This window comes from Pelodiscus sinensis, chromosome 5 (genome assembly GCF_052426305.1).
Source record: "Pelodiscus sinensis isolate ZL-2025 chromosome 5, ASM5242630v1, whole genome shotgun sequence".
NCBI classification, from domain to species: domain Eukaryota; kingdom Metazoa; phylum Chordata; order Testudines; family Trionychidae; genus Pelodiscus; species Pelodiscus sinensis.
Genome location: NC_143056.1, coordinates 24,060,905 through 24,084,728, shown reverse-complemented (window position 1 = coordinate 24,084,728; position 23,824 = coordinate 24,060,905). Strand labels below are relative to the sequence as shown.

General features: G+C 44.4%; 1 protein-coding gene across 1 annotated transcript in view; it reads right to left on the bottom strand.

Moving 5' to 3' along the window:
• Nucleotides 1-2,287: 2,287 nt before the first annotated feature.
• DEGS2 (delta 4-desaturase, sphingolipid 2) overlaps nt 2,288-23,824 on the bottom strand; it is a 34,713-nt gene continuing 13,176 nt past the window's right edge. The window contains exons 2-3 of the mRNA XM_075926574.2: nt 19,346-20,088; nt 2,288-2,604 (exon numbers count right to left, since the gene is read on the bottom strand). Coding sequence (XP_075782689.1) covers nt 2,458-2,604; nt 19,346-20,088 — 890 coding nt within the window. The 3' untranslated portion in view covers nt 2,288-2,457. The remainder of the gene's footprint in view (nt 2,605-19,345; nt 20,089-23,824) is intronic.

Here is a 23,824-nt window from a genome sequence, read left to right as displayed (position 1 = left end):
CAGAGAACGGATTTGCTCTTCCGCCTTTTTTTTTGTAAAAAAGCAAACACACTCTTTTGGGGAGTCCTGTATACCTTATTCTATGAAGAATAAAGGCTCCTCCAAAAGAGGAGGCTTTTCCACCATTTGGCCTCATCGCTTCCAGAAAAGCTATCGGAAAAAGCAAAGCAATTTGCTTTGCTTTTTCCGACAAATGACTGAAGTCTAGACCTAGCCTTAGAGATGCAGTTATTAAGTCTCTCAGGCAGGGTTGAGAAATCTTTTGGGTTGGCTTATATACCATAGATTGAACCCACAATGGAAGGACGGGTATGTTTAGCAATAGCAGAAGTTTAAACATTTATGCACAATGTTTTTTCTGCACAAATGTTGCACAGTAAGGTTACATCTCCACTGGCAGCTTCTTGTGCAAGAACAGCTGTTCTTGCGCAAAAACTTGTCGGGTGTCTACACTGCACACGCATTCTTGTGCAAGTAAATTTACAGTACAGCGTCGAAAAACAGGGCTTTCTTCTGGCAGTTATTCCTCCCCCACGCGGAATAAGCCCTCTTGCGCAAGAGGGCAGTGTGGACAGGCAACATGAATTTCTTGCTCAAGAAACCCCTATGGCTAAATTGGCCATCTGAGCTTTCTTGCACAAGAGAGCATCTACACTGCCATAGACGCTCTTGCGCAAAAACACATGCCAGTGTAGACGCGCTCTTGTGGAAGACTTTTTGCTCAAGAACTCTTCCGCAAAACAGTTCTTGCACAAAAAGCTGCCAGTATAGACGTAGCCTAAGGTAATATTAGTGCTTAGACTTTAGCTAGTCTGATAGTGCTGAATTCTTTTCATTTTAATTTAAGTGCAGTTTTCCTGTAAGATAGTAAGTGTTAATTCAGAAACTCTTTTTCTTCATTTGCACCTCAAAGAGAATTGGAGTTTATGGGGGTTATTTCTAATTACTGTACATTATCTCTGGAAAGCCTGTAGCTGCTGGAACATGGTTCTGCTCTCACTTAGGCTGTGTCTAGACTACATGCCTCTGTCGGCAGAGGCATGTAGATTAGACACATAGGCAAAGTCAAATGAAGCCGCGATTTAAATGATTGCAGCTTCATTTAAATTTACATGGCTGCCGCGCTGAGCCGACAAACAGCTGATCGGCTGTTTGTCTGCTCAGCGCGCTAGTCTGGACGCTCCCCTGCTGACATCAAAGCCCTTTGTCGGCAGCCCCGTTATTCCTCATGGGATGAGGTTTACCGGGGCTGCCGACAAAGGGCTTTGATGTCGGCAGGGGAGCGTCCAGACTAGCGCGCTGAGCGGACAAACAGCCGATCAGCTGTTTGTCGGCTCAGCGCGGCAGCCATGTAAATTTAAATGAAGCCGCGATCATTTAAATCGCGGCTTCATTTGACTTTGCCAAAACAACAAATCTACATGGCTCCGTCGACGGAGCCATGTAGTTTAGACGTACCCTTATAAATGACACTTATTCAATAGATACCCTGTATATATGGAGTCATGCTTGCAAACATTACCAACAGGAGGTTAGCTCTGTAGAGCTAACAGAGAATGAATGAGCTAGGTTTCATTCTGATCCCTGTTCAGCAGCCCCAGTTCTAATGTCTCAAGGGGAGTTTGCATGGCCAATTATTAAGCAATTTTCCATCAAGGTGGAAAATTGATCTGGCATGAATGGGAAATGAAGTTCCATGTTCATTTTTACACTCACTTTCCAGAGCAGAAAGTCCCTAGAGGAGACAATCCTAGCAGCGTTGCTCACAACAGGAGGATTCCATAGGTTTTCCTACCCAATCCCTGCCCCTGCCTCCCTCAGCCCACATGAGGCTGTAGAAATACTGAAGCAGCCATTGATCCTGATGCAATGCTCAGAAACTAAGCTGTAGCACACCGACTGTAATGTTGAAGACGCTTGTACAATACAGCCATAGCCCTCCTTTAGACAAGGAAGCCGAGGGTCTAATTTGCTCTTGAATGCAGGCTGCCTCCTGCTTGCATTGACCTGCACGGGCAAGCCAACCAACCACCTGTTTGAAGTAAGTTTTCTCCATTCCTCCCATGATTAGAACCATTTTGCTCCATAGCATGGGCCCAAGGTGAATCTCACTGCAGCCATGCGTTGCCCTGACGAGAGAGGGAGGGAGCTGAATTTGGATTTAAAATGTAACAGTTTCACCAAGCGAGAGAGGATGGTTCAGATAGGAAGCTTTCACTGTAAATATACATGTATGATAGCCTGCCCAAGAACAACGTTATATAAGAAAAAAGCCTTTGAATAAAAGTTACAGTATTTTAAAACAGTGCCTATGGTTTGCTTTAATATTTCACCACTCTTGGTACTACAGAAAAGGTAAGTGCATAGAAATATTAAGATCATTCTTATCTCTGAAAATTCAGTTCACAAAAAAATAGATTTTTTTTTTACATTATTAATGAAGATGCTAAAGCAAATCTATTGGTTTTCGGGTGCTAGTTTGCATATTCTCTTAATCCGTGAATAAGGACCAATGGTGTCATCAAAAATAAAATCCCAGAGAACTCGAACCCAAGACTGGTGCTGAGGGAGGTTGTCATAATATTCTGCTGCTATCTTCTTCACCTGAAAAGAACAAGAGACCTATGTAATCAGCATTGCATTGTTAGGGATTCTTCTGTATCTAACTTAGATTGTGCCTTACGTGCCCAATGTAACTTTAAGATCAACGCCATTGTCTTTCAGTAAAGAGCATTCCATATCAAAATGTGATGTACGACTCTGAATGCTAGAGCATTTTCAAATATTTCTAGTTGAAAAATGAACTAGTTATTTTCCTCTTTAATAAACACTCAGTCCACTTTATAGCTATAGCTGAAATATTCCAGCTACAGACCTCTTTAAAGTAGAAACAAAAAAACAAAAAAATGCAGAAATCAAGTCTTTTCAGTGATAACATCTAAATTCTGTACCTTTTCATAGTTCCCCATTTAATAGTTGCTGTTAGCCTAATCTGAAGCTAATCTGGCATATTTAGTTAAATTTTCCTGTAGACATGGTTTCAGAGATGTTCTGGTTTTGAGGAGGGAACTTGATACCTGAATTACTCTGATTCATCAGGAAAACAAGGCCTTGTTATGAGCTATCAGGACTCCACCACAGCATAACTCATATATTGGATGACACCCAATTATGAACATGGTTAATGATTCAGGAAAAATGCCTCAATCCAGAGAGAGAGCAAAGCCAGTTCAGAGTGTTGCCTTGGCCACAGTTTTGTTTCTCCCTATGCACCATTACTAGCTGGTATTCTAGCTGCACACATGATCTCCGAGCAACAAAAAGTCACTTTGCCCCCTCTATTGCTGTAATTAGATGCAGACTGCTTTTCCGATTCAGACAGCTAAGTTTTCATTTGGGGGCTGTAAATGAAACTCAAGTGATAATATATAAAGTGACTTTAAAGCCATTTTTAAATATTTTTAGGGGGAAAAAGATCTGAAATGTAGCTTTGGCAGAGAAGAGTTTGTTTTGCAGGATGTAGGGACAGCATGAAAAGGAAGCAATTTTAAAAATATATGGAATTGGGGGGACTATAGCAAGGTTAGCATTAGCAATAGAGTAGTGCTAGAGTTGCTATTACAGCTCACCCCACTGTTTCTGCATGTACTTCAGTGTAGCAATGAGAAAATCAGTGGATCTGCTGTACACTTGCACAAAACTGCCAAGATCATTCTTACCTAGGCAGATGTTTTAAAAATTTAACTCAGCCCTTTAGACAAAGGCTATAGTGTCCCGGGGAAAGCTGCAGAGCTAAAAGCAGGTTTCCTTCCAGAACATTATTTACCGACTAATTAAAGGGCACTATTTAGGAAGTCAGTGAGGATGCTGAATGCAATAAACATTCCCCCGTTCCTTCCCGCATTTAAACTTTGATTTTTATGAGCCAGTCTTCCCAGGGAGCCATTTATATGCAGGCTTTTGACCTTCAGTGAATGGGTTTAAGAAAGTCTGCTAAAGTTAAAGTGTAACTATGTTCCTCCCATTGTAAATTCATGTACCTCTTTTTATATTTCTCTTTTACCATGTATTGTGTAATGCATTCCTAACACGCAAGTGATGAGGAAGTGACTGTTAGTAATGATTTGGATAAACAGAGCTAAATAAATGCAAAGGCTGAAAGCAATCTATGAGCCTTATAAACAATACCCATTTCCCACAAGATAGTGTTGCAGGACACCAGGGTTACGTTCTCGTTATCACATTCTGCCATGTTGTAAAATGCTATGGTTGCCATTAGAAAAGATTCTTCATGTTGCATTTTATAACTACTGTGCAGGACTGAGCTGCAATAGTAGAACAGGCTTCAGACGTAGCCAGGTTAGTCTGTTTCAGCAAAAAACAACAGCGAGTTTGGTGGCACCTTAAAAAGTAACAATTTTATGATGGCATAATTATATTAGTCTTTAAAGTGCCACTGGACTCCTTGTAGTATTAGAACTAGAGCTATCAATTAACATGTGTTAATGCCTGCAATTATCACAGAGTACAATTAATGTGTTAATCACAGGTGCTTCCGTGGCACTGCCCCTTTGAAAGGTTGCAACTGCATTTCAAAATGGCAGCTCACTGTGGACTGCAGCTGATCCTGGGCTCCCCTAGTGCTACTGCTGCCTCTTTGAAACACTGTGGCAGCAGCATTTCCAAGGGGCAACACTGCACGGAGCTGGGGTCAGCAGCTAATCCCAGGCTCCCACAATTCTGCCCCTTTGAAAGGCTGCTGTCTGGGTGGGTGGATCCCAGCCCATCACCCTGTGCTCCAGAGGCTGATGCCCTATCCTGGAGTTCATACTCCACCTCCCTACCTTCAGCAGGTCCCTTATCTTGCCTTCCTAATATGGGAATCAGCCTGTGCTAGTGGTCCAGCTACTCCCAGAGAGAGCTAGACTTGAACCCAGCACCCTGTACTACCCAGGCAAATGTCCTATCCCCAAAGCCACTCCAGAACCCAACCCCTTTTTGAAATGCCATGGCAGCAGCGTTTCCAAGAGGCAGTGCTGCACCGAGCTGGAGTCAGCTGGGGACTTTGGCCCGAACCCCCTCCTGGACCCTAATCCCCAACCCTTGGCTAAGTCCAGAGTCCCTCACACTCTTCAAACCTCTTGGCCCAAGACCAGAGCCTGCATCCCCTATTCCCTACCCCAGCCTAGTGAAAGTGAGTGAGGATGGGGGATGGAGTGAACGGGGGAAGCCTCGGAAAAGGGGTGGAGCAGGAGTCAAGCCTCAAAAGGGTGGGAAGGAAGTGGAGTAAGGGTGTTTGGGTTTGAGGTAGATCTTAGATTGCACAAATTGAGAAAGTGATCTTGTGGTTAAGAAGGTTGAAGATTACTGCTGTACCCCCTCCTTTACCCAGGCCAGAATCTTTTCCTGCACCCACACTCCCTCCCTGACTCTACACCGCAGTTCTCTGACCTAGATCACAACCCCCTCTTTCACCCAAAGTCCCTCTCAAACCCCACACTCTCTCCTGCACCCCGGTTCCTTACCCCATGCGCCCTTCTGCATTCAACCTCTATCCAAGACCCCACATGTCCTCCACAGAAAAGTGTGGCCCCCACCAAAAATTATTGCCCATCCCTGATTTACCAGCTCCGCAGCCACGGAGCCTTGTGGCTCCCATTGGCTGCGGTTTGCCATTTGCAGCCTAGGGGAGCTGCAGGAAGAAGCAGCACAGTCCACACTGCATCCCGCAGCTCCTCTGGGCTACAAATGGCAAACCGCAGTCAATGGCAACCACGAAGCTCCGTAGCTGCAGATCCAGTAAATACACAAACAGGAGAGGCCAGGAAGCAGCTTTCACAGAGTGGATCTGCGGACAACTTGGAAAAACATTGCTTTAAAGCTATTAGATCATCTCCCTCTCCTCTGAAATGCAGCCACCGCTGGAGAAGAAATGCAATTGCGTTTGTGAAACTAGGGAGAGTATTTTATGTAAACTGATTCAGCCAGGATATCAAGTAACAGTCTTTCCCTTGCAGTAGTGCCATGGGCATCTTTTTAAATGTCCCTCAATAAACAGGGGCTTGGTTTTACATGCTTGTGGTGGGGCAACTGTCCCCCCGTGTGGAAAGGGATAAATACAGGCTGGAGGGAGCCTGCACAGAGCCCTGGCCAATGAGGGAGAGGCTTTTAAGTAGCCATTCAGGGTGCAGCTTTCTGTGACAGCCCTGTATAAAAGAACCTACTCAGCAGAGAGTGGTTAGGCAGGCCCTGACCAAGAAAGGTGCTGGGTCTGGTTCCTGGAGAAGCACCTTCAGGAGAGCAATGCTGGGCAGGCTCAGGGGGCTAGAGGTGGAGGCTCCTGCCTGATGCTTGCCAGGCTGCTGGTCTTGCCACAAGGGCCAGGAGGGTGTAAAGAGTCATAGAGGAAATAGTTCAGGAAATAAGAGACAGGAAAGGGGAGTAGAGAAGGGCAGGACAAGGCTGCTGCCAGAGGGTCCCTGGGTCAGGACCCAGAGTAGTATGCGGGCCTGAGGTCCCCTCACACTGGTGCAATCTTGTGCCAGAGATATGCAAATGAGGCTAAGCATGGAATATTGCTGAGCCTCATTTGCATATCTAATGAGCTGCCATTTTTTTTTTGCAGAAGAGGCTCTTGTGCCAGAAGGAGCTATCTACACTGCCCCTTCTTGTGCAAGAAAACCCTCTTATGCAATGCTGATTAGTTTCAGGAATAACGGCATTGCACAAGAGGATTTTTCTTGCGCAAGAAGGGGCAGTGTAGACTGCTCCTTCTGGCACAAGAGCCTCTTCTGCAAAAAATAGTGGCTCAGATATGCAAATGAGGCTCAGCAATATTCCATGCTTAGCCTTATTTGTACATCTCTGGTGCAAGATCGCACCAGTGTAGACAGCTGCCACCACTATTGTGAGGCCTGGAAGGATTTTGGCTTGCCCCTGAAGCGAGGGCTAGACTAAGGCTGCAGTTGGCCATGGTGGCAGATACTAGATGAAGAGCTGCTGATAACCTCACCCCCTGAAAGACTATTGCAAGGGGTGCTGCTGCAGGACAGTGTCCCAAAGAGCAAGCCACAGAGTGGGAGCGACGCAGGTCCAGAACGTGAGTGCGGATGAGGGAGACGCTAGCCAGGAGGCGATGCCCTCTTGATGAAAGCTGATTTCTCAGAGCAACCAGCAGGAGGTGCGCAATGGTGAGTCGACACTGTGATATTGCTATTAGTCTACTCTGCTAACAGCATATTTCTCTTCACCACTCCTCCCTCACTTCATGCTAAAGCAGAGGTTCCATAAGGACTGAGGCCTGTTGAGCAGAACCACCACATCCGAAGCACTGAGATTTCCTCTGTATGCCACAGCGGTATGGGCACAGGCTGTTTAATTATTCAACAGACATCAGGCTTCTCTTCACATAGTGCTCCTCTCCCATGAGACAGTCTTGCTTAATTGACAAACTCCTGCCCACATTCTAAAGGGAGTTGAACAAAGCCAGTTGTGTTCAACACGGGGCCTGACAGTAACTATTTAAACCGGTGCACACTACACAAGTTGAGTATGCCCAGAATTGTATGGTCCCCAACATGCTTGTAGTATCTCATGTAGAAGTGCCTCCAGATAATAGGCACACCAAATACTGGTTTCAGTAAAATATGCTTCCAGCAAAGTTAGATCCTAGTCAAAACTTTCTGCCTAAATCCAAACAGGAACAGCATTAATGCTTCAGGAAGCTTTCCCAACACTGTTCCACTGTGCATAGGGAAGAGGGTGTTACAGCTCCCCAAATCCACTGGTTTGGAGAGTGAAGCCTGGCTCTATAGGATTGGTCCCCAAAAGACACCCTAAAATGATTTGGTGTAGTCTCACTGTTGCAGGAGGGCAAAATGGCAAGCTGAAGTGGCAGATCTAGTGTGGCTGTGGGCTGTGTAAAGAGTTTTGTCTCACCAGTTGAGTTAAGAATGGCAATCCTGTAACAGACCCCAGCAGATGAGGGTCTGCACCAACACAGCTCTAGGGTTGGTTCCAATAGAGACAGAGAACAAAGTACTCAGCTTTGGAAACCTTACCTTAAGAATCTGTTTGTGGTGTTGTAGCAGATTTAAGGAAGTATCTACATGCAGACAACATTTCTTTGTTTGGATGGTGCAAGTTATCATCTGGGTTTCTAAACACTAATTTCCAACTTTTTATTCAGCATTTAAAGATAGCAGCTGTATATACTCCCTATCCTAAACACTGATTAGCTAGGAAAAATACCAGCACACTCAGGGTTAAGTTTGATGGCCTAATGTTTCCTGAATCATGACAGAGTGGAAAGTGTAATGAAATAAAAGCAACTAAGTTCTACACAGTTCTCCTTTGTAATAGTTGTCAAGCTGCCCCACAAAGAAATCCAACATGAAAACACCTAGCCTGGGTTGTTCTGTGAGCTAACAGCATTACAGAACATGAATCATGTATACTGAGTTAGACAAAGAAAAGTATGTTCATGCAAGTTTTAAAATAAAAACCTGACCAACTGCTACAAAATGTACTTTGGCCTAATGAGTAAGTTAGAAGTTACCTATCCTCATCTTCATTACCTGCTATAGACTAGAGCCCTCAATTACTACATTTCATTTGATTTCATCACCGTTATCTCAGAAAAATGAGGGCATTGTGACTGAAGTATCGGGAATCAACTCCTGAATCCTTCTCCTGGCTGCGCCACCAGCTTCTAGCAGTATTTTGGGCAAGTTATTTTACAGCTGTGTCTCCGCGCCCCCCCCTCCCCACACACACACTCCCTTCTGCCAAGTGGGGATACTAACCCTTCCTTTCCTCATAGGGCTGGTGCGAAGCTTAACTTATCAGTGTTCATAGAGAGTCGATGGTGTCACATGGGAAGGCTCTATGGAAGCCAGAAGCATTGCCCAAATGTCTACAAAAAATGTGATGACTAGTTGTTGGTAGGTTAAGGCCCATGCTTATCCTAACTTGTTCTGACACATTGTTTGCTTGAACTCCCCTTTGACCACCTGATGTTTCTTCTCTTACACTGCTTACAAGCACTTTGGAGTAGGGACAATCTTGTTCAGTTTGTACATCACCTAGTACAGGGCCATGCATGATGCTCCTAGGTGCTATTGCAGTTCCAAATGTTTTACTCCAGCTGTACTCATCTTCTAAAATGAGTGTTGCAGCAGTCTGTTTGGGTTAGATACTATGTAAACACAACAACATAAGGTCCTTGCCATAAACTGCTGAAAGTCTAAGGAAAGAGGGAGGACATGGACAGTGATAAAGTTACGTTAGATAGTTGTGTGCCATGTGCTAATTCCAAGGTATGCATAAAATATGTAACCGTTCAAAAGCTAGTTAATTCCACTGCTCCTGCTATCAGGTTAATTTGGGATCCAAACAAACATAACTGCGAGTTATTTGTCACACCCTACCCTGTATTTCCCCCACAAGTTTAATGAATAACTCCTTTGCCTGAAGCAATACCCACTGTAACAACAGACCCTTTTTTCTAATGATATGCAACTCTTCTCTACCCTTATAATTTGGAGCATTTTCACTACCGATAAGTAGAATGGATTTTTTTTTTTTTTTTTTTTTTACCCCTGGTTAGAAGTGAGTTCAATATTAATTTTGATAGGGGGAAAAATTGCCCAAGGGCTAGACAGCCGTTAGCACAGGGGTGGGCAATAATTTTTGGCCAGGGGTCACTTCAAAAATGTTTGTCCGGAAGGAGTGGGATCTAATCCAGAAGGAGCAGGGCCAGAATGCTTCTGGGCTTCCCTACCCCCAGACCATAATAGGTCTGGGAGTGGGGGAGCCCCTTTCCACCCCCTTCCCACTAGGCACCATGCCCGTGGCAGGGTGGGAAGAGGCTTCATACAATCCCCCGCCCCCAGGCCCTGATTGGCATGAGGGTGGGGGTAAGCACACAAAGCCTCCTCCCACCCTACCCCCACCCTGTGAGGAGCACACGGCACTTCAAAGTACACATGCTGCTTGCAGGGCAGGAGGAGATGTCATGCGCTTCCCCCAGGGCCGGCCTTAGGCCGATTCGACAGAATCGGGCCCCGCGCCCCTGAACCCAGAAGTGCCAGCCAGCATTACAATTCAGAGCCCAGGGCCCTGCTCCACCAATTTGTGGAGCTGAGTCTCTCCCCTGGCTCTGCCTGGAGCAGGCCCCGAACCTCCCCCCCCGCCTCTCTCCGCGTGTTCCCCCAGCCACCCCCAGCGCATCCCCCTTGGCCCTGGACCGTCTCTACTATGTGCGGCTCCCCCTCACCACCTGATGCTGGCATTTGTGGTGTTGCAGGTGGGCGGGGCCTGGGCGTGGCATGACGTCACGCCCAGGATTTTAAAACTACTCAGACTCATGTTGCGTGACTGTTTCTGGGTTCTGACTCCGGGGCCTGAGTGCAGACTCCAGCCCTGCAACATGGAAGGCAGAAGGTAGGGAAGGGGCTTGTGCAGCGGGGGAGGGGGAGGGGAAGGGAAAGGGGCTTGTGCGGGAGGGGAAGGGGAAGGGGAAGAGGCTTATGGGGAGGGGGAGGGGAAGGGGAAGAAAGGGGAAGGCACCAAGAGACAAATGGCAGGTGGCCAAGTGCAGACAATGAGGGAAAGGGCAGGAGGGGAGGTGTCAGTGGGAGGGGGGGACAGAGTGATGCTGGGAGAGGACAGGAGAGGGGAAGGGCATTGGGGGAGGGGGAGGGGGAGGGGGAGGTGCTGGGAGAAGGTTTGAAAGAAGGGGTGGGCATGAGAAACATGGGGATGGAGCAAGTCATGTGAGGGCACAGAGGGGCAGGAGGGGAACGGGGCAGAGTGGTGAGGGGGTGGGCATCAGGGAAAAAGAGGGCAAAAGGGACAGGGGCAGTAAGGGAAGGGGGAGGCACCAGGAGGGTGCAGGGCTAAGGGGAGGTGCAGGTGCCAGGGGATTCTGGGGTGAAGCAGAAGGGCAGACACCTGCAGGGGAGGGACTAGCACCAGAGGAGAGAGGCAGGGCAGGTGTGTAGACGGAAGTGTTAGGAGAGGGGATGAGGAGGGGTAGCTCACTTGATCAGAGTGGGGCTACTGGAGGAGTGGGCACAGGGGGGAGTAAAGGGCTGGTGGAGGGGGGCAGGTCACAGGAGGGCTGAGGGCAGTGAGAAGGGCAGGAGTCAGGACAGCAGAGGAGGGTGAGGAGTTGGGGGGGGCAGCAGGCACCAGGGGAGATGATGGAGCAAGGAGAGGAGACATGGCATCAGAGATAAAAGGTAAAGGTTTAAATATATTTATTAATAACTTGGTATGCTGCCCACAGCCAGTTTGTTTGCTCCCCGTGGTACAGTTTGGGTTTATGTGGGGATCAACACGTGGCCGGCAAGTGGGAGCCAAAACAAAAAAGTAGTCAGTGTAATGTTCTTCTGTTTATGTGTTTTAGTAGTTAAATTCTCGGACTGTCATTGCTCATGGAAAGTGCTGTCACATGGGTAGAAATCGGGTAAATATTGCATTTTATTAATATCAGCACAACTGACTTAAATGGGGCCTGTGTGTTGTGTAGTCTTGCCTTAATCTTTGTATTCATGCCTGTCAGTGGGAGAGAAGCTATTTGTATATATTTGCTTGCATATGCAACCACACTTAAGTTGAGGCCCTCAGCATGTTCTGTAAGTATCAGTGTGGCCCCTGGGGCTTCCAAAGTTGAGTTGCCCTAGCTCATCCCTGACAGGTGTCTGTCTAACCTGGTCTTAAATATCTCCAATGAGGAGATTCTGCAATCTCCCTAAGCAATTTATTCCAGTGTTTAACCACCCTGACAGGCAGGAAGTTTTTCCTAGGCTATGTCTAGACTGCAAGCCTCTTTCGAAAGAGAGCGTCTAGACTGCACATTGAACTTTCGAAAAAGCGGCTTGCTTTTTCAAAAGAAAGCATCCAGTGAGTCTGGATGCTCTCTTTTGAAGAAGCCCTATTTACATTGAAGAACGCCTTCTTTCGAAAGAGGAACTTTCGAAAGAAGGCGTTCTTCCTTGTGAAATGAGGTTTACCGCCATCGAAAGAAAAGCCACGTTCTTTCGATTTAATTTCGAAAGAACGCGGCTTGAGTCTGGACGCAGGGGAAGTTTTTTCGGAAAAAGGCTACTTTTCCCGAAAAAACCCCTGAGTCTGGACACAGCCCTAATGTCCAACCTAAGCTTCCCTTGCTGCAATTTAAGCCCATTGCTTCTCATCCTAACCTCAGAGGCCAAGGAGGACAATTTTTCTTCCTCCTCATGATACTCTTTTAGATACTTGAAAGCTGCTCTCAGCTTTCGGTCCCTTTTCAGTCTTCTCTTTTCCAAGGTAAACAAGGCCAATTCCTTCAGCCTTGCCTCATACCTCATGTTCTCTAGACCTTTCATCATTTGTGTTGATCTTCTCTGAACTTTCTCCAGTTTCTCCATGTTTCCTGAAATGTGATGCCCAGAACTGGACATGATACTCCATCTGGGGCCTAATGTAGATGGCTCATTCCCTGCCTAGGTGACGTGAGACGGGGTGGGTTAATTTCCAATCCTCCTGTTTATTCTTTTCCTAAGCCAGGAGGGCACAGTAGTTCTGATGGAGGCTCTGCAGGAAGGTGGCCCGCACTGCCCCCTGCCTGAAACCTTGTGAAGGTGTTAAACAGCTGTCCAGCCCACCCTAAAGGTGACTGCATTTCAGCATGCATGAAGCAACACTGCACCAGCAATGGACAGGAGAATGGCTCCCGGGCATGGCTTGCTCATGACTGCTTCAGTCCCATTGGATGGGCCTCACTCTTTTTTTCCTCTTCCCTGCTTTGCGATGGGGCTGTAGACTCTGAGGGAGAGGGGTGGTGGCAGGCAGAGGTGTCTCCCTGCAGCAGATGTAGACACATCTCTGTATTAATCATTCTCTCATTGAAGTTTTTAGCTTTGTATTGAGCCTTTTTACATGGAAACTTTGTATTACGTCTTGGTAGAATAGTCCCTAGGACGAGTGAGGTGGAGACTGGCCCTGTGGGGTGAATGAGGTGGAAATGTATAAGGCGGAAGGTGAGCACCCCTGGGCAGCTACAAAGGGGATGGAAGCCAGATCCAAGATCAATGAGCCCTTGGAAGTGGGCCCATTGGGAATCCCAAAGGGCCTGCTTTGGGAATCCCCCTCTTTGGAGGTGAATGTGGCAGCATTGAGATGCCACTTAGAAGCAGGTGCCAGAGACGCTAACTGCAGATTCATGGGACAGCTCTCACAGATCTTGCACATGCATAAGATGATAGATCTACAGGGGGGGGCGTGGCCTAGTGAGGGGGCTGGAGGGTTCAGTTGCCCCTGGGAGAAAAATAATATAAAATGTAGTTAAAAATAGATGTCACACGTTTTTAAAAGGAATACCATATCTCCTGCCTTTTGTCTATTTTTCTCTCTTTAGGCCCCCAGTTAAAATTTTCAAAAGCACTTGAGTGACTCAAGTCACTTTTGAAAATTGGACTTGGAAATCTAAGCTCAGATTTTCAAAGGTAATTAATCTCCTAAAGAGACAGTTGCCAACTCGGATCTTCAAAGATATCTATTTGATCTTTACACACCTTTGAAAATCTGGTCATAAGTGTCCTAGTCAGTTCTGAATGTGAGATGTAGGAGCCCAGTCCTAATTCTTTCAGGCTTTTTTTTTTTATTTGAACATTTATCTACACTAATTCCCCTCCTTTCTCTTTCACTATCCAATAAATGCATGGATCAAAATTATAGGTGCTTTGTGAATATGCTGACTTGAGAGTGGAAAGATTTCATATTGTCATGTATGATTCCTGGTAACCCATCTCAAATATGAAAAACTAGGTTGATACCTGTTCATATCAGGAGCTGTTGAATTCACTAAACATCCTAATGAGATACTGGAGAAGATATTGGATTTTTGTATTTATACTGTGGGCAAAGCATGGGCTCACAAGAATTCCTCCATTGTTTTACCATGAGTCTCACAACATTTGGGCTATGTCTACACTCACGGCTTCTTGCGCGAGTAATATGCAACTGAGGCTAAGGATGGAATATCGCTGAGCCTGTTTTGCATACCTAATAAGCCACCATTTTTTTTCAGGAGAGGCTTTTGCGCAAGAAGGAGCGTCTACACTGCCCCTTGCGCGAGAAAAACCCCTCTTGCGCAATGCCGTTACACCTATTACTTTTCAGGAAGAACGGCATTGCGCAAGAGGGGTTTTTCTTGCTCAAGAAGGGGCAGTTTAGACGCTCCTTCTTGCGCAAAAGCCTCTTCTGAAAAAAATGGTGGCTCATTAGGTATGCAAATGAGGCTCGGCGATATTCCACGCTTAGCCTCATTTGCATATTACTTGCGCAAGAAGCCGCGAGTTTAGACATACCCTTGGTGTTTTGCTAAAAGCCTGGAGTCAATTGATTATGTAGGAATCTCAGGTTTCATTTTTAAAAAGTTCTCTATTTCTGGGCTTTACAGCTAAAGAGGAAAGCTTTAAAACATGAACCCTAAATACTGAAGAAAAAAAAGGGCAATAAAAATCCAACATGTTTTATTTTTTTTTAAAAACTTATGATTTGTAGACCATTCTCATAACTTTGTGTAGGTGTTCCTTGTGATTTTTGGGTTGGCAATACTGCTCTTTGGAGAATTTAGAGAGGTCTCTCCCTTCAGTTTCCCTTTCCTTTTTTGTCACAGGTCATCAGAGAATCATAAAGACAATGGAGAGTAGGGTGAGTCTATGACTATGGTTAATGACTGGTCAGGGTGACTAACTATTATCAGCCAGTGGTCTGAACGAGCTATCTACTGCCATCTGTTAATCAACTGTAAGAAAAGGCTTCACGAGCAGACCTTATTTATATAGACATACTTACTTTGCCACAGAGATCTGTAGAAACACTTGCTGTGTCAAGGTGATCAACTTTGGCTCTTTTGGTTTGAAATTCACTTAAGACTTGGAACTGGGAGAATGAAATGTTGTTATCCATACTGTATGATTAAAAGACCTGAACTTAATATGACCTGACTTAGGGTCTATCATAGCTTGAACACTAAGCAGAGGATAGTGAGTCACATCTAACTGAAAGTCACAGAAGATGGAAACAGGTTTTATTTCTGGTGGTGTAGAGTCTATTTGGGAGTCCTCAGTTATATCTGACACTTAAAAGTGTTTAAAGGCAGAGCTGACTAGAATCAATTGAGAGTCCTTGTCTTGTCTCAGTGATCGCTTGAGCAAAAATCATTGATTAAAATCTTGTGTAGACTGACCTTGGGCTCAACATGCAATGTGTTGAAAGGCAGTGCAAAGGAGGCAATGGTGGGGAGGTACCATATTACCTAGTGAAATCATTGGTGCTGAAATCACAAAGGACTGGAATTTGACCACAGAACTGACACTTTCTTAAACTCCATTTTTGCTATTGAAAAAGTAAATCAATGTAACAAAACTGCAACACTCTCTGGTAACTTTTTAAAAATCAAACTTTAAACTTTATTGAAAAGATTGGATAGCTTGCAGTTGAAAATATTTGACCTGCACTTAAGGCAACTGATTTAATTTTGTGTAAAATTTTGCATAATAAAAGATGGCATTTTTTTTGAAAATGTTCAACTATATTGATATACATTTTGATCAGATCTACTTCTGATGTGATATTTGTGTGTGGTTATGGGGGCGTGGGTGGGGTTTTTTTTGCGCTCAACAAAAAATCCTGGGTGGTGAGGCCCCGCCAAAACTGTTCGAATTGGGCCCCGCACTTCCTAAAGCCGCCCCTGTAATTCCCACCTCCAAGTCCTGATTGGCCTGGGGGCAGGGAAGCTGTGCGAAGCTTCCCTCGCCTTCCCCCCACCCTGCGCAAGCGTATGGCACGCTCCACGCAGGGCAGGGTGGAGGAAACTTCGCACGCTCCTCCTGTCTCCAGGCCAATCATGGCTTGAGGGTGAGGAAGCATGTGACGTCTCCTCCCGCCCTGTGAAGCGCCGCGCACTGCTTGAAGAGATGCATGCTGCTCACAGGGCAGGAGGAAGTTTCATGGGCTCCCTTGCCCCCAGATTCTAACTGGCCTGGGGGTGGGGGAGCAGCAGGGCCTCCACAGGCCGGATTGGAGTCCCTTTTGCCCACCCCTGCTTTAGCAGTTAAACTGATACTTAAAGGACAGGAACTTACTTTCACTGTATACTAGAAAAGCAGTCATCCCACAACTCATTAAAGAAGAGAGTTTGGTTAACATCCTATGAGGAGGCTCCCATTTTAACAGCTTCTAGGTTACAGCATAGCCTAATATTTCCTGTTTCTATTCAGAGATCTTTCTAGGGTCACAGCGATGCAGATTTTTCCAACAGTAAACATGTTACTTGGGACATTCTGAATGAGCCATCTGTGGTAGCAGATGAAGCTAACTATCAATTTCTGATAAACAAATCAAAGTGCAGTACAAGGTCCACTTAGTCCCTTGTTTCTGCATTGTGAAACCTGATCATATTCACACCAACTGTTCCTGTTTTGTACATGTTGATGAAGCCAGGGATTCTACACCTAAAGGGCCTAGAGAAGTCAACAATTCCAAGGTGATCGCTGCAGCTAAGTAGAGCTTATGAAGTAAGTTATTTCAAGAGATGTTCCTACAGGCAAATAATTTATTCAGCAAATCAATTTTTCAAACCCATGCAGCGGAGTGCTCCAAAAGGACCACTCAATCCATTGTAGCCAGCCTGCTCCGAGTGAACCAGTGCAGAATGTGTATACCAGGAGTGGGGAACCTAAGGCCCGGGGCCAGATGCAGCCCTCAGCTTGCCTGGGTCCAGCCCCTAAGGCTCAGAGCTCCTCCCAAGCAATGGGGAGCCCACCCTGGCACACCAGCTCCCCCACCATGGAGCTGGAGCACACAATCTACTACCCTGGGCCTCCCTAGGCTCTGGTATACAAAGAGAATGTGGGGTGTGTCTGTCTCAGTCAGGGGCCACATCAGCAAGGGTTTAGTTTTTCTTTTTTGCTTCTCACTTGTGTGCAGCCTCCCTGCTCCTCCCGCAACTGATTTTTTTTTCCTGTGGGTCAGTGGCCTACAAAAAAGGTTCCCCACCCCTGACGTACACCATGGTCCCTCCAACTGTTGCCATACTTGTACCCTGTGCTATATCACATCATTCTTAGACCAGCTCCCTGGAGCAGGTGCAGCATGTTAATCTTTGATCTATTAGTGTCTAAAGCCCTGGTTAGGTGCTTATTAACCACTTTGCATATATGCCATAGATATCTTAGCACCTACACATTTGGCCTGTTCCAACAGCTTCTTCCACTGGTTTTGTCCTGCCCACAAAAGTTCCATATGATTAAGGGCCAGGAGCTATCCCCTTGAGTGTTAGCTGTAAGCTCACTAGTCTATCATCATTGCTTTTGAGTTGGGATGCACTAGGTGGTCAGATCTTACTGCTAAAATAGAGATTAGAAGCAAAGATACATTTGCTACTGTTGTGAATTTTGTGAAATTGGGCTGCTTGAACAAATATTTTCCCTGTGAACATTAATTTTGTTTTCTTCTAATTGGTCTTCTATGTTTTGGAGGCTTTTGTTAACTGAAGAGTAAAGAATAATCTGACAGGTCAAAACTGAATTTAAGTCAAAGGTTTTTTTTACACTAAACACACACCCTTGGAAAAAATGAGTTTTGTAAAAATATCCACCCAAAGACCACCAGCTCCAACATTATAACAAACTCTTAAAGTTTTATTTCATCATAACATAGACTGTATACTCTGACTTACCAATGAGACATGCTTCCACGTAAGTCCATGAGTCTCAACTAGTTCTGTCATCCATCCCTTTCGTCTCACCCAGGGGCACCATTTAGGGGGCACTAGGAGACTATAGTCTCCCCCCCCTCCAAGTTTAAACCCCTGAATTTCATACTTGAGATCGGCTTAAAGCGCATCACTAGCCCCAGACCCAGCTCATAACTACAACAGAGCTTGTGCGGCTCCCAGCTTTGCCTTTGCATCAGGGTGTTTGTTTATAAACAGAGGGAGGCAGAGGATTAAGATAACAAAAGGCTTGTCCTTATACTGGAAAGATTGTTACATGATCATGCAAACATTGCCCCGTACTTCACTTGAAAGATAGGAAGCAAAGAGTCTCTATTGAGACTGGTGTTCTTCAACAAAGGCTATGTCTAGACTGGTATCCAGGAAAAACTCTACCGCGTCCAGGGAACACGTCTTCTTTTTTGGGACAGTTTCCAAAAAAGTGGACACATTCTTTCAGCATCCCTATATTCCTCATTTTAGATGGGCCAAATGTTGGAGAAACCTCTTTGCGTCTCTTTTTCGCAATTTGTGTATCTTTTTCTGAAATTCCCCGGCAGTGTAGACATAGCGTAATCACAAATGATCTTGAAAAAGAGGTAAATAATGAAATGGCAAAGTTTGCAGATGATACAAAATTACTCAAAAGCTGACTGCAAAGAGTGACAAAGATCTTTTAAAAAAAAAAAACCACGAAACCCCCCCCCCCCCAAGATTGAGTAACACAGAGTACACAAAGTGGGTTGCACCCAAGAAAGCTCATACCACCATCTACATGTTTTATTAGTCTTTAAGGTGCTACTAGACTACTTGTTTAAGTTTATACATACAAAGTGATGGGGTCTAACTTAGCTATTACCACTCAAGAAATATTGGAATCATTGTTTGATAGTTCCCTAAACATCTACAACAGGTAACAGAATATTGGGAATCATTAGGAAATAAATAGATAAGACAGAAAATATTGTTGCCTCTATATAAAGTCTTGTTATGGCCACATCTTGATGCTGAGTGGCAGATGTGATTGCCCCATCTAAAAAAGATACAGTGGGTTTTGAGAAGGTAAAGATAAGGGCAACAGAAATTGTTTGGGGTAAGGATCAGCATCCATATGAGGAGAGATTAAAAAGACTGGGACTCTTCAGTCTGGAAAAGCAAGAACTGAAGCAGGGATGAGGAACCGAAGGCCGGATGAGGCCCCGAAGGCTCAGGGCCCATATATGAAGGGCACTATTTTAGACCTAGATATACCTCCATCCCATAAAACCTACTCATCTTATTTCCACCACTGCATATATACTATGTACCACAATAAGCTGAAGAGGCAAAACTTAAGCTGAAGCTATGGGTAATGTTTTTCATGCAAAAAAAGTTAATATAATATTGTTAAGCCCTCTTGCACCCTTCCCCAGTTTTGGCTCTGACTTCTATTTTCTTGCACAAGAGCCTTTTGGTGGGTTGAAAGATATGCTTTAGCCTTACTTAAAAGTGGCTATTGCTAGAATACATGCCATGCCAAATTAAACTGCTCTAGAAAGTATCACAGTGATCCACTTCAGTTATAACATCTATACTTACCATTGGCAGCTTGCACCCAGGAATGCTTGGGAAGTCATGGTGCTCCATATGGTAGCCTGCATTAAAGGTGATCCAGTTGAGAGGTCCATAATAAGAATAGGTTTCGTAGCCTTTTAAGAACGTGTAATGTTCTGCTATGAAGTGCCCAGCAATAGGATGCAAACCCATGCAAAGTAAGGAACCTGCTATTAAGTAAATAACAGGCTTCAGGCCCCATAGGTAGTAGATTATAAAATCAATAGAGAACTGTATCAGGGCATTAAATATTTCCATCTGAGTAACAGTTTTGGGATTCACATAAAGAGGTCTCAGGCCATAGAAGAATGGTTGGAGGATGACCCAAATAAGTTTCCGGAAGGGCGTGCAAAAGAACCAGCCTTCAAAGTCGGTTGGAATATCCACATCCAAAGTATCTCCACCAAGGTACCGGTGATGGTCAATGTGGTATTTCTTGAAGGAGGCAGAGTAAGGAAGTCCAATTGGCAGGTTGGCAAACACTGCAAACCATCTATTCCACTTAGTCTGCTTGTTACCAAAGGCAACATTGTGTGAAATATCATGGATCGCTAGCGCCATTGAGTGATTAATGCAGCCCCCAAAAGCATAAGCCCAAAAGAAAATCCATTTCCAAGATAAATCTTTCACCAAGTAGCAAGCTAGAAGCTGTGTCAACACCATTCCAGACACAATCCATTTTAAGTGGGGATCTGGTCCCATTAAAGATTTAATGGTTGGATATTTGGCTGAAGGGAAACAAAAAACAAAAAACTCATTAAGTATCAGGTAAGTAAGCATGATCACCACTTGCATTCGTCTCTAATTTCTTCCATTAAAAGAATATGCATAGGGCCCTAGTTTTGCAGAACTAGGAACAGTGTTACACTCACACAATGTGCACAAACCCTACTGAAAGAGTAGTTTCAAACACTTATCCTATACCAAACCTTTTTTGAGCAAGTGTACTATTTGGGATAGCCCGCATATCTGGTCCCCAATACCATGTGCATTGGGGAAGTGGAGAGTGGAATTTTGATTGTATGTCAAGGGCCACCGAGTAAAAACCACAGGAGCATCTTGTGTCAAGTGAATCACTTCCCTGGTTGCCTCATCTGATCTGATTGCCATTATCCAGAGCTGAAAAGTGACAGATTGATATTAGACCCATTGAATGGACCCCAAAGGAGACAGAGGTATTTTGATAACCCACAAACCAGAGGTGCTAGCATGGGGACAGAATACTGGACACAAAATACATTCCTAGACCAAGCCTTTGTGCTCTTTTGTACAGACCTAATAAAGGGAAAACACTCAAGCCTTTTACTCATTGATCTGACCTTTTTAAAATCACCAAATGGTTACATCACAATCAGTCCTTGTGTGCAATGACATCATAAGAGAAACCAATGCTATAATTATCAGCAGAAAGGAAGGAAGCTAAAAGGTAGCTTTCCACATCTTCATAGTCATTAGCCTTACTAACATTGTACAACAGGGACAAGTATGAATGCCATACATAAAACCCGCAAATAATCTGATGTGGCTCTGATTGCAATATCTTTCCTTGGTGCCAAGGCATCTGATGCATTCCTTGGGCTAGTTCTACAGGCTTCAATCTTGAACATTTTACTAATGCTTTATCCAATCCAATGTAAGTAGTTCTCAATATTTGCAGCTACTCCCTTAAAAATCATTACAAAGGCATTTGTTATATAGTAGGAACATATTATATGTCTTTTATATTGGAAGTATTTGGCAACATACACCTTTCATTGGTCAGAGTGTCCTATTTAGCACTTTCCTCTTTTGGGGTGTATCTATAAGAAGTTCTATTGTAACTGCTAACCCACAGGCTGTGTCTACACTGGCATGAATTTCCGGAACTGCTTAAAATGGAATACTATTCCGTTTTCAGTTTTTCCGGAAAAGGAGCGTCTACATTGGCAGGCTGCTTTTCCGGAAAAGCCCTTTTTCCGGAAAAGCGTCTGTGGCCAATGTAGACGCGCTTTTCCGGAAAAGAGCCCCGATTGCCATTTTCGCGATCGGGGCTTTTTTCCGGAAAAGACTACTGGGCTGTCTACACTGGCCCTTTTCCGGAACAGTGTTCTGGAATAAGGACTTATGCCCGAGCGGGAGCAGAATAGTTTTTTCCGAAATAGCAGCTGATTTTGTACAGTAGAGCGTCGTTGCTTTTCCGGAAATTCAAGGGCCAGTGTAGACAGCTCACAGCTTATTCCGGAAAAGCGGCTGATTTTCCGGAATAAGTGGCCCAGTGTAGACACAGCCAACAGTGTTTAGTGAAAGACTGTACTCAACATTTCCAATTAATTCTAGCTGTTAGCTAATACTGAAATCCTTGGAAGAAGGTGCCATATAAATGCAAAGTATTTGCCACTCTAAGGCCCATAACAGGAACTATGGGCATTCATGGACCATCATGCACTTTAATAGCAACAATACTATCAAAGAAACAACCATCATATGGTTTACATAAGGATCATTCATTCAGATTCTTCCAGGGGGCATTACACATTCTGTAAGGTATGATTTAGGTCTTTACGACAATAAAAATAATTTGACTGTATTGTGGGGAAATCTTGGCCCTCTACTATTCTTCCTTAAGAGCTAGAAGGTCGATTGGGTGGGATTGGTTGTGAAGGGATAAAGAGGAGCTAAATTAGTAACCTGAATAAGAACCTGGCTCTGCAACCCTGACACAAGGAGTCCCACCAATTTAAGTGGACCTAGAATTGTGGAATTGCCACTGTAATCCAGTGATACAATACCATATGCTTAAAGGAAAATAAAGCCTTTTCCGAAAGATCCCTTATCCCTCTATGAAATAAGGGATCTTTCGGAAAAGGCTTTATTTTCCGCAAGATCAGCGTCTAGACTGGCGCTTTTTTCTGACAAAGCTCCGTGTCGAAAAAAAGTGGCAGCCATTTTTATGCTAATGAAGCGGGGGAGATTTAAATCCTCGCTTCATTAGCAATTGTGATACATATAATTTACATCCCTTTTACGAAAAAGGGATGTAGTCTAGACGTAGCCTCAATGTTCTCACCTATGCCAAGTAATCTGATCTTGAATCATGAAGAGCTCTTTCCCTCAGCATATGAAGCAATGAATTCATGGGTTACTTATGTAAAGATGTATTTTCTTTTATCGGTTTAAAATACAAAGCCTTCTGGTTTTATTGAATGTCCACTCGATTTGAAAGGGGGAAGAATGTTCAATTTATCTTTTCTATTGCATTTTATTATAGCCTCCTATTATACCCTCTTTAAAGAGATCCTATATCATTTCTATCTTTTCCTGTCCTTATCACCCATCTTTGGATCCTTTTTATTTCTGCACTATACATCAGTTACTATAACACCCACGGGGAATACTGCGGATCAGTTCCTTAATCTGCGAACTGTGGCTGCAAAGTGCATGTGTGTCCACACTGACTAATGGGTGAATTTTGTAACTAGTACTAGTAAATGTCATCTGACCATTACATCACATTTGCCATTTCATTGACATCAGATTATGAAGGTGTGGAACACTGCTGCTGTGGATACTGTAAACATCAGAGGCAGTGCAAATGAGTCTTGCGACCTTGCCAGCAGTGACAGGTGTAACATATACAGGATATAGATGTTTTGTACTAAAATAAAGATTGTTAAATAGCGTAGATGTGTCTGATCTCAGTAATTCAGTATTATTTATAATGGAGGTTCCCAGAGGCCCCATTGTGCTGGGCACTGTACAAATATACAGGAAGATGCACCCAGCCTGGAGCAGCTTGTAAAATCACTTTTTAAAAAGATCACTAGTCAGACCAGGACCCCTTTTATTAAGTGCTGTATAAACACATGTGAACTGCCACATTCTGATTTCAGATAAAGTGAATAGATTTTAATATGACATAAGATCATTTCTCAATACCCAGTCAGCTAGCAGCATTTAAGACACAATGCCTTCCATAACATCGCATCCTAAAGGATGGCATCATGCAGTCCTTTTGGTCAGATGGCCCATTGGAGGCAGGCATTAAATCACATACAATGCATTTCTAACTAACAAGAACAGCCACAGGAAAAGTGTCTACTTATGTATTAAAAGGAAAGCATCTTCAGATGCTTGTCAGGTCTTATTTTAAAACTGCTTAGTGGCTTAGAATATTTTTGCATATATATATTTAAGAGGTAGAGGTTGTCAGATTGGGCAAAATACAGTATATTGCACTAAAATGCAGGGACCAACCACACCTAAAAGCAACTTTGATCAAGCCATGCTTACAGTCAGTACAATCAGCTTTACTGACTGTACTTACTGGCTGCATCTACACTGGCGTGATTTTGCGCAAAAGCATCTGCGCCAGTGTAGATGCTCTCTTGTGCAAGAAAACTCCGATGGCCATTTTAGCCATCGGACTTTCTTGTGCAATAAATTAACATTGCCTGTCTACACTGGCCTCTTGTGCAAGCGGGCTTA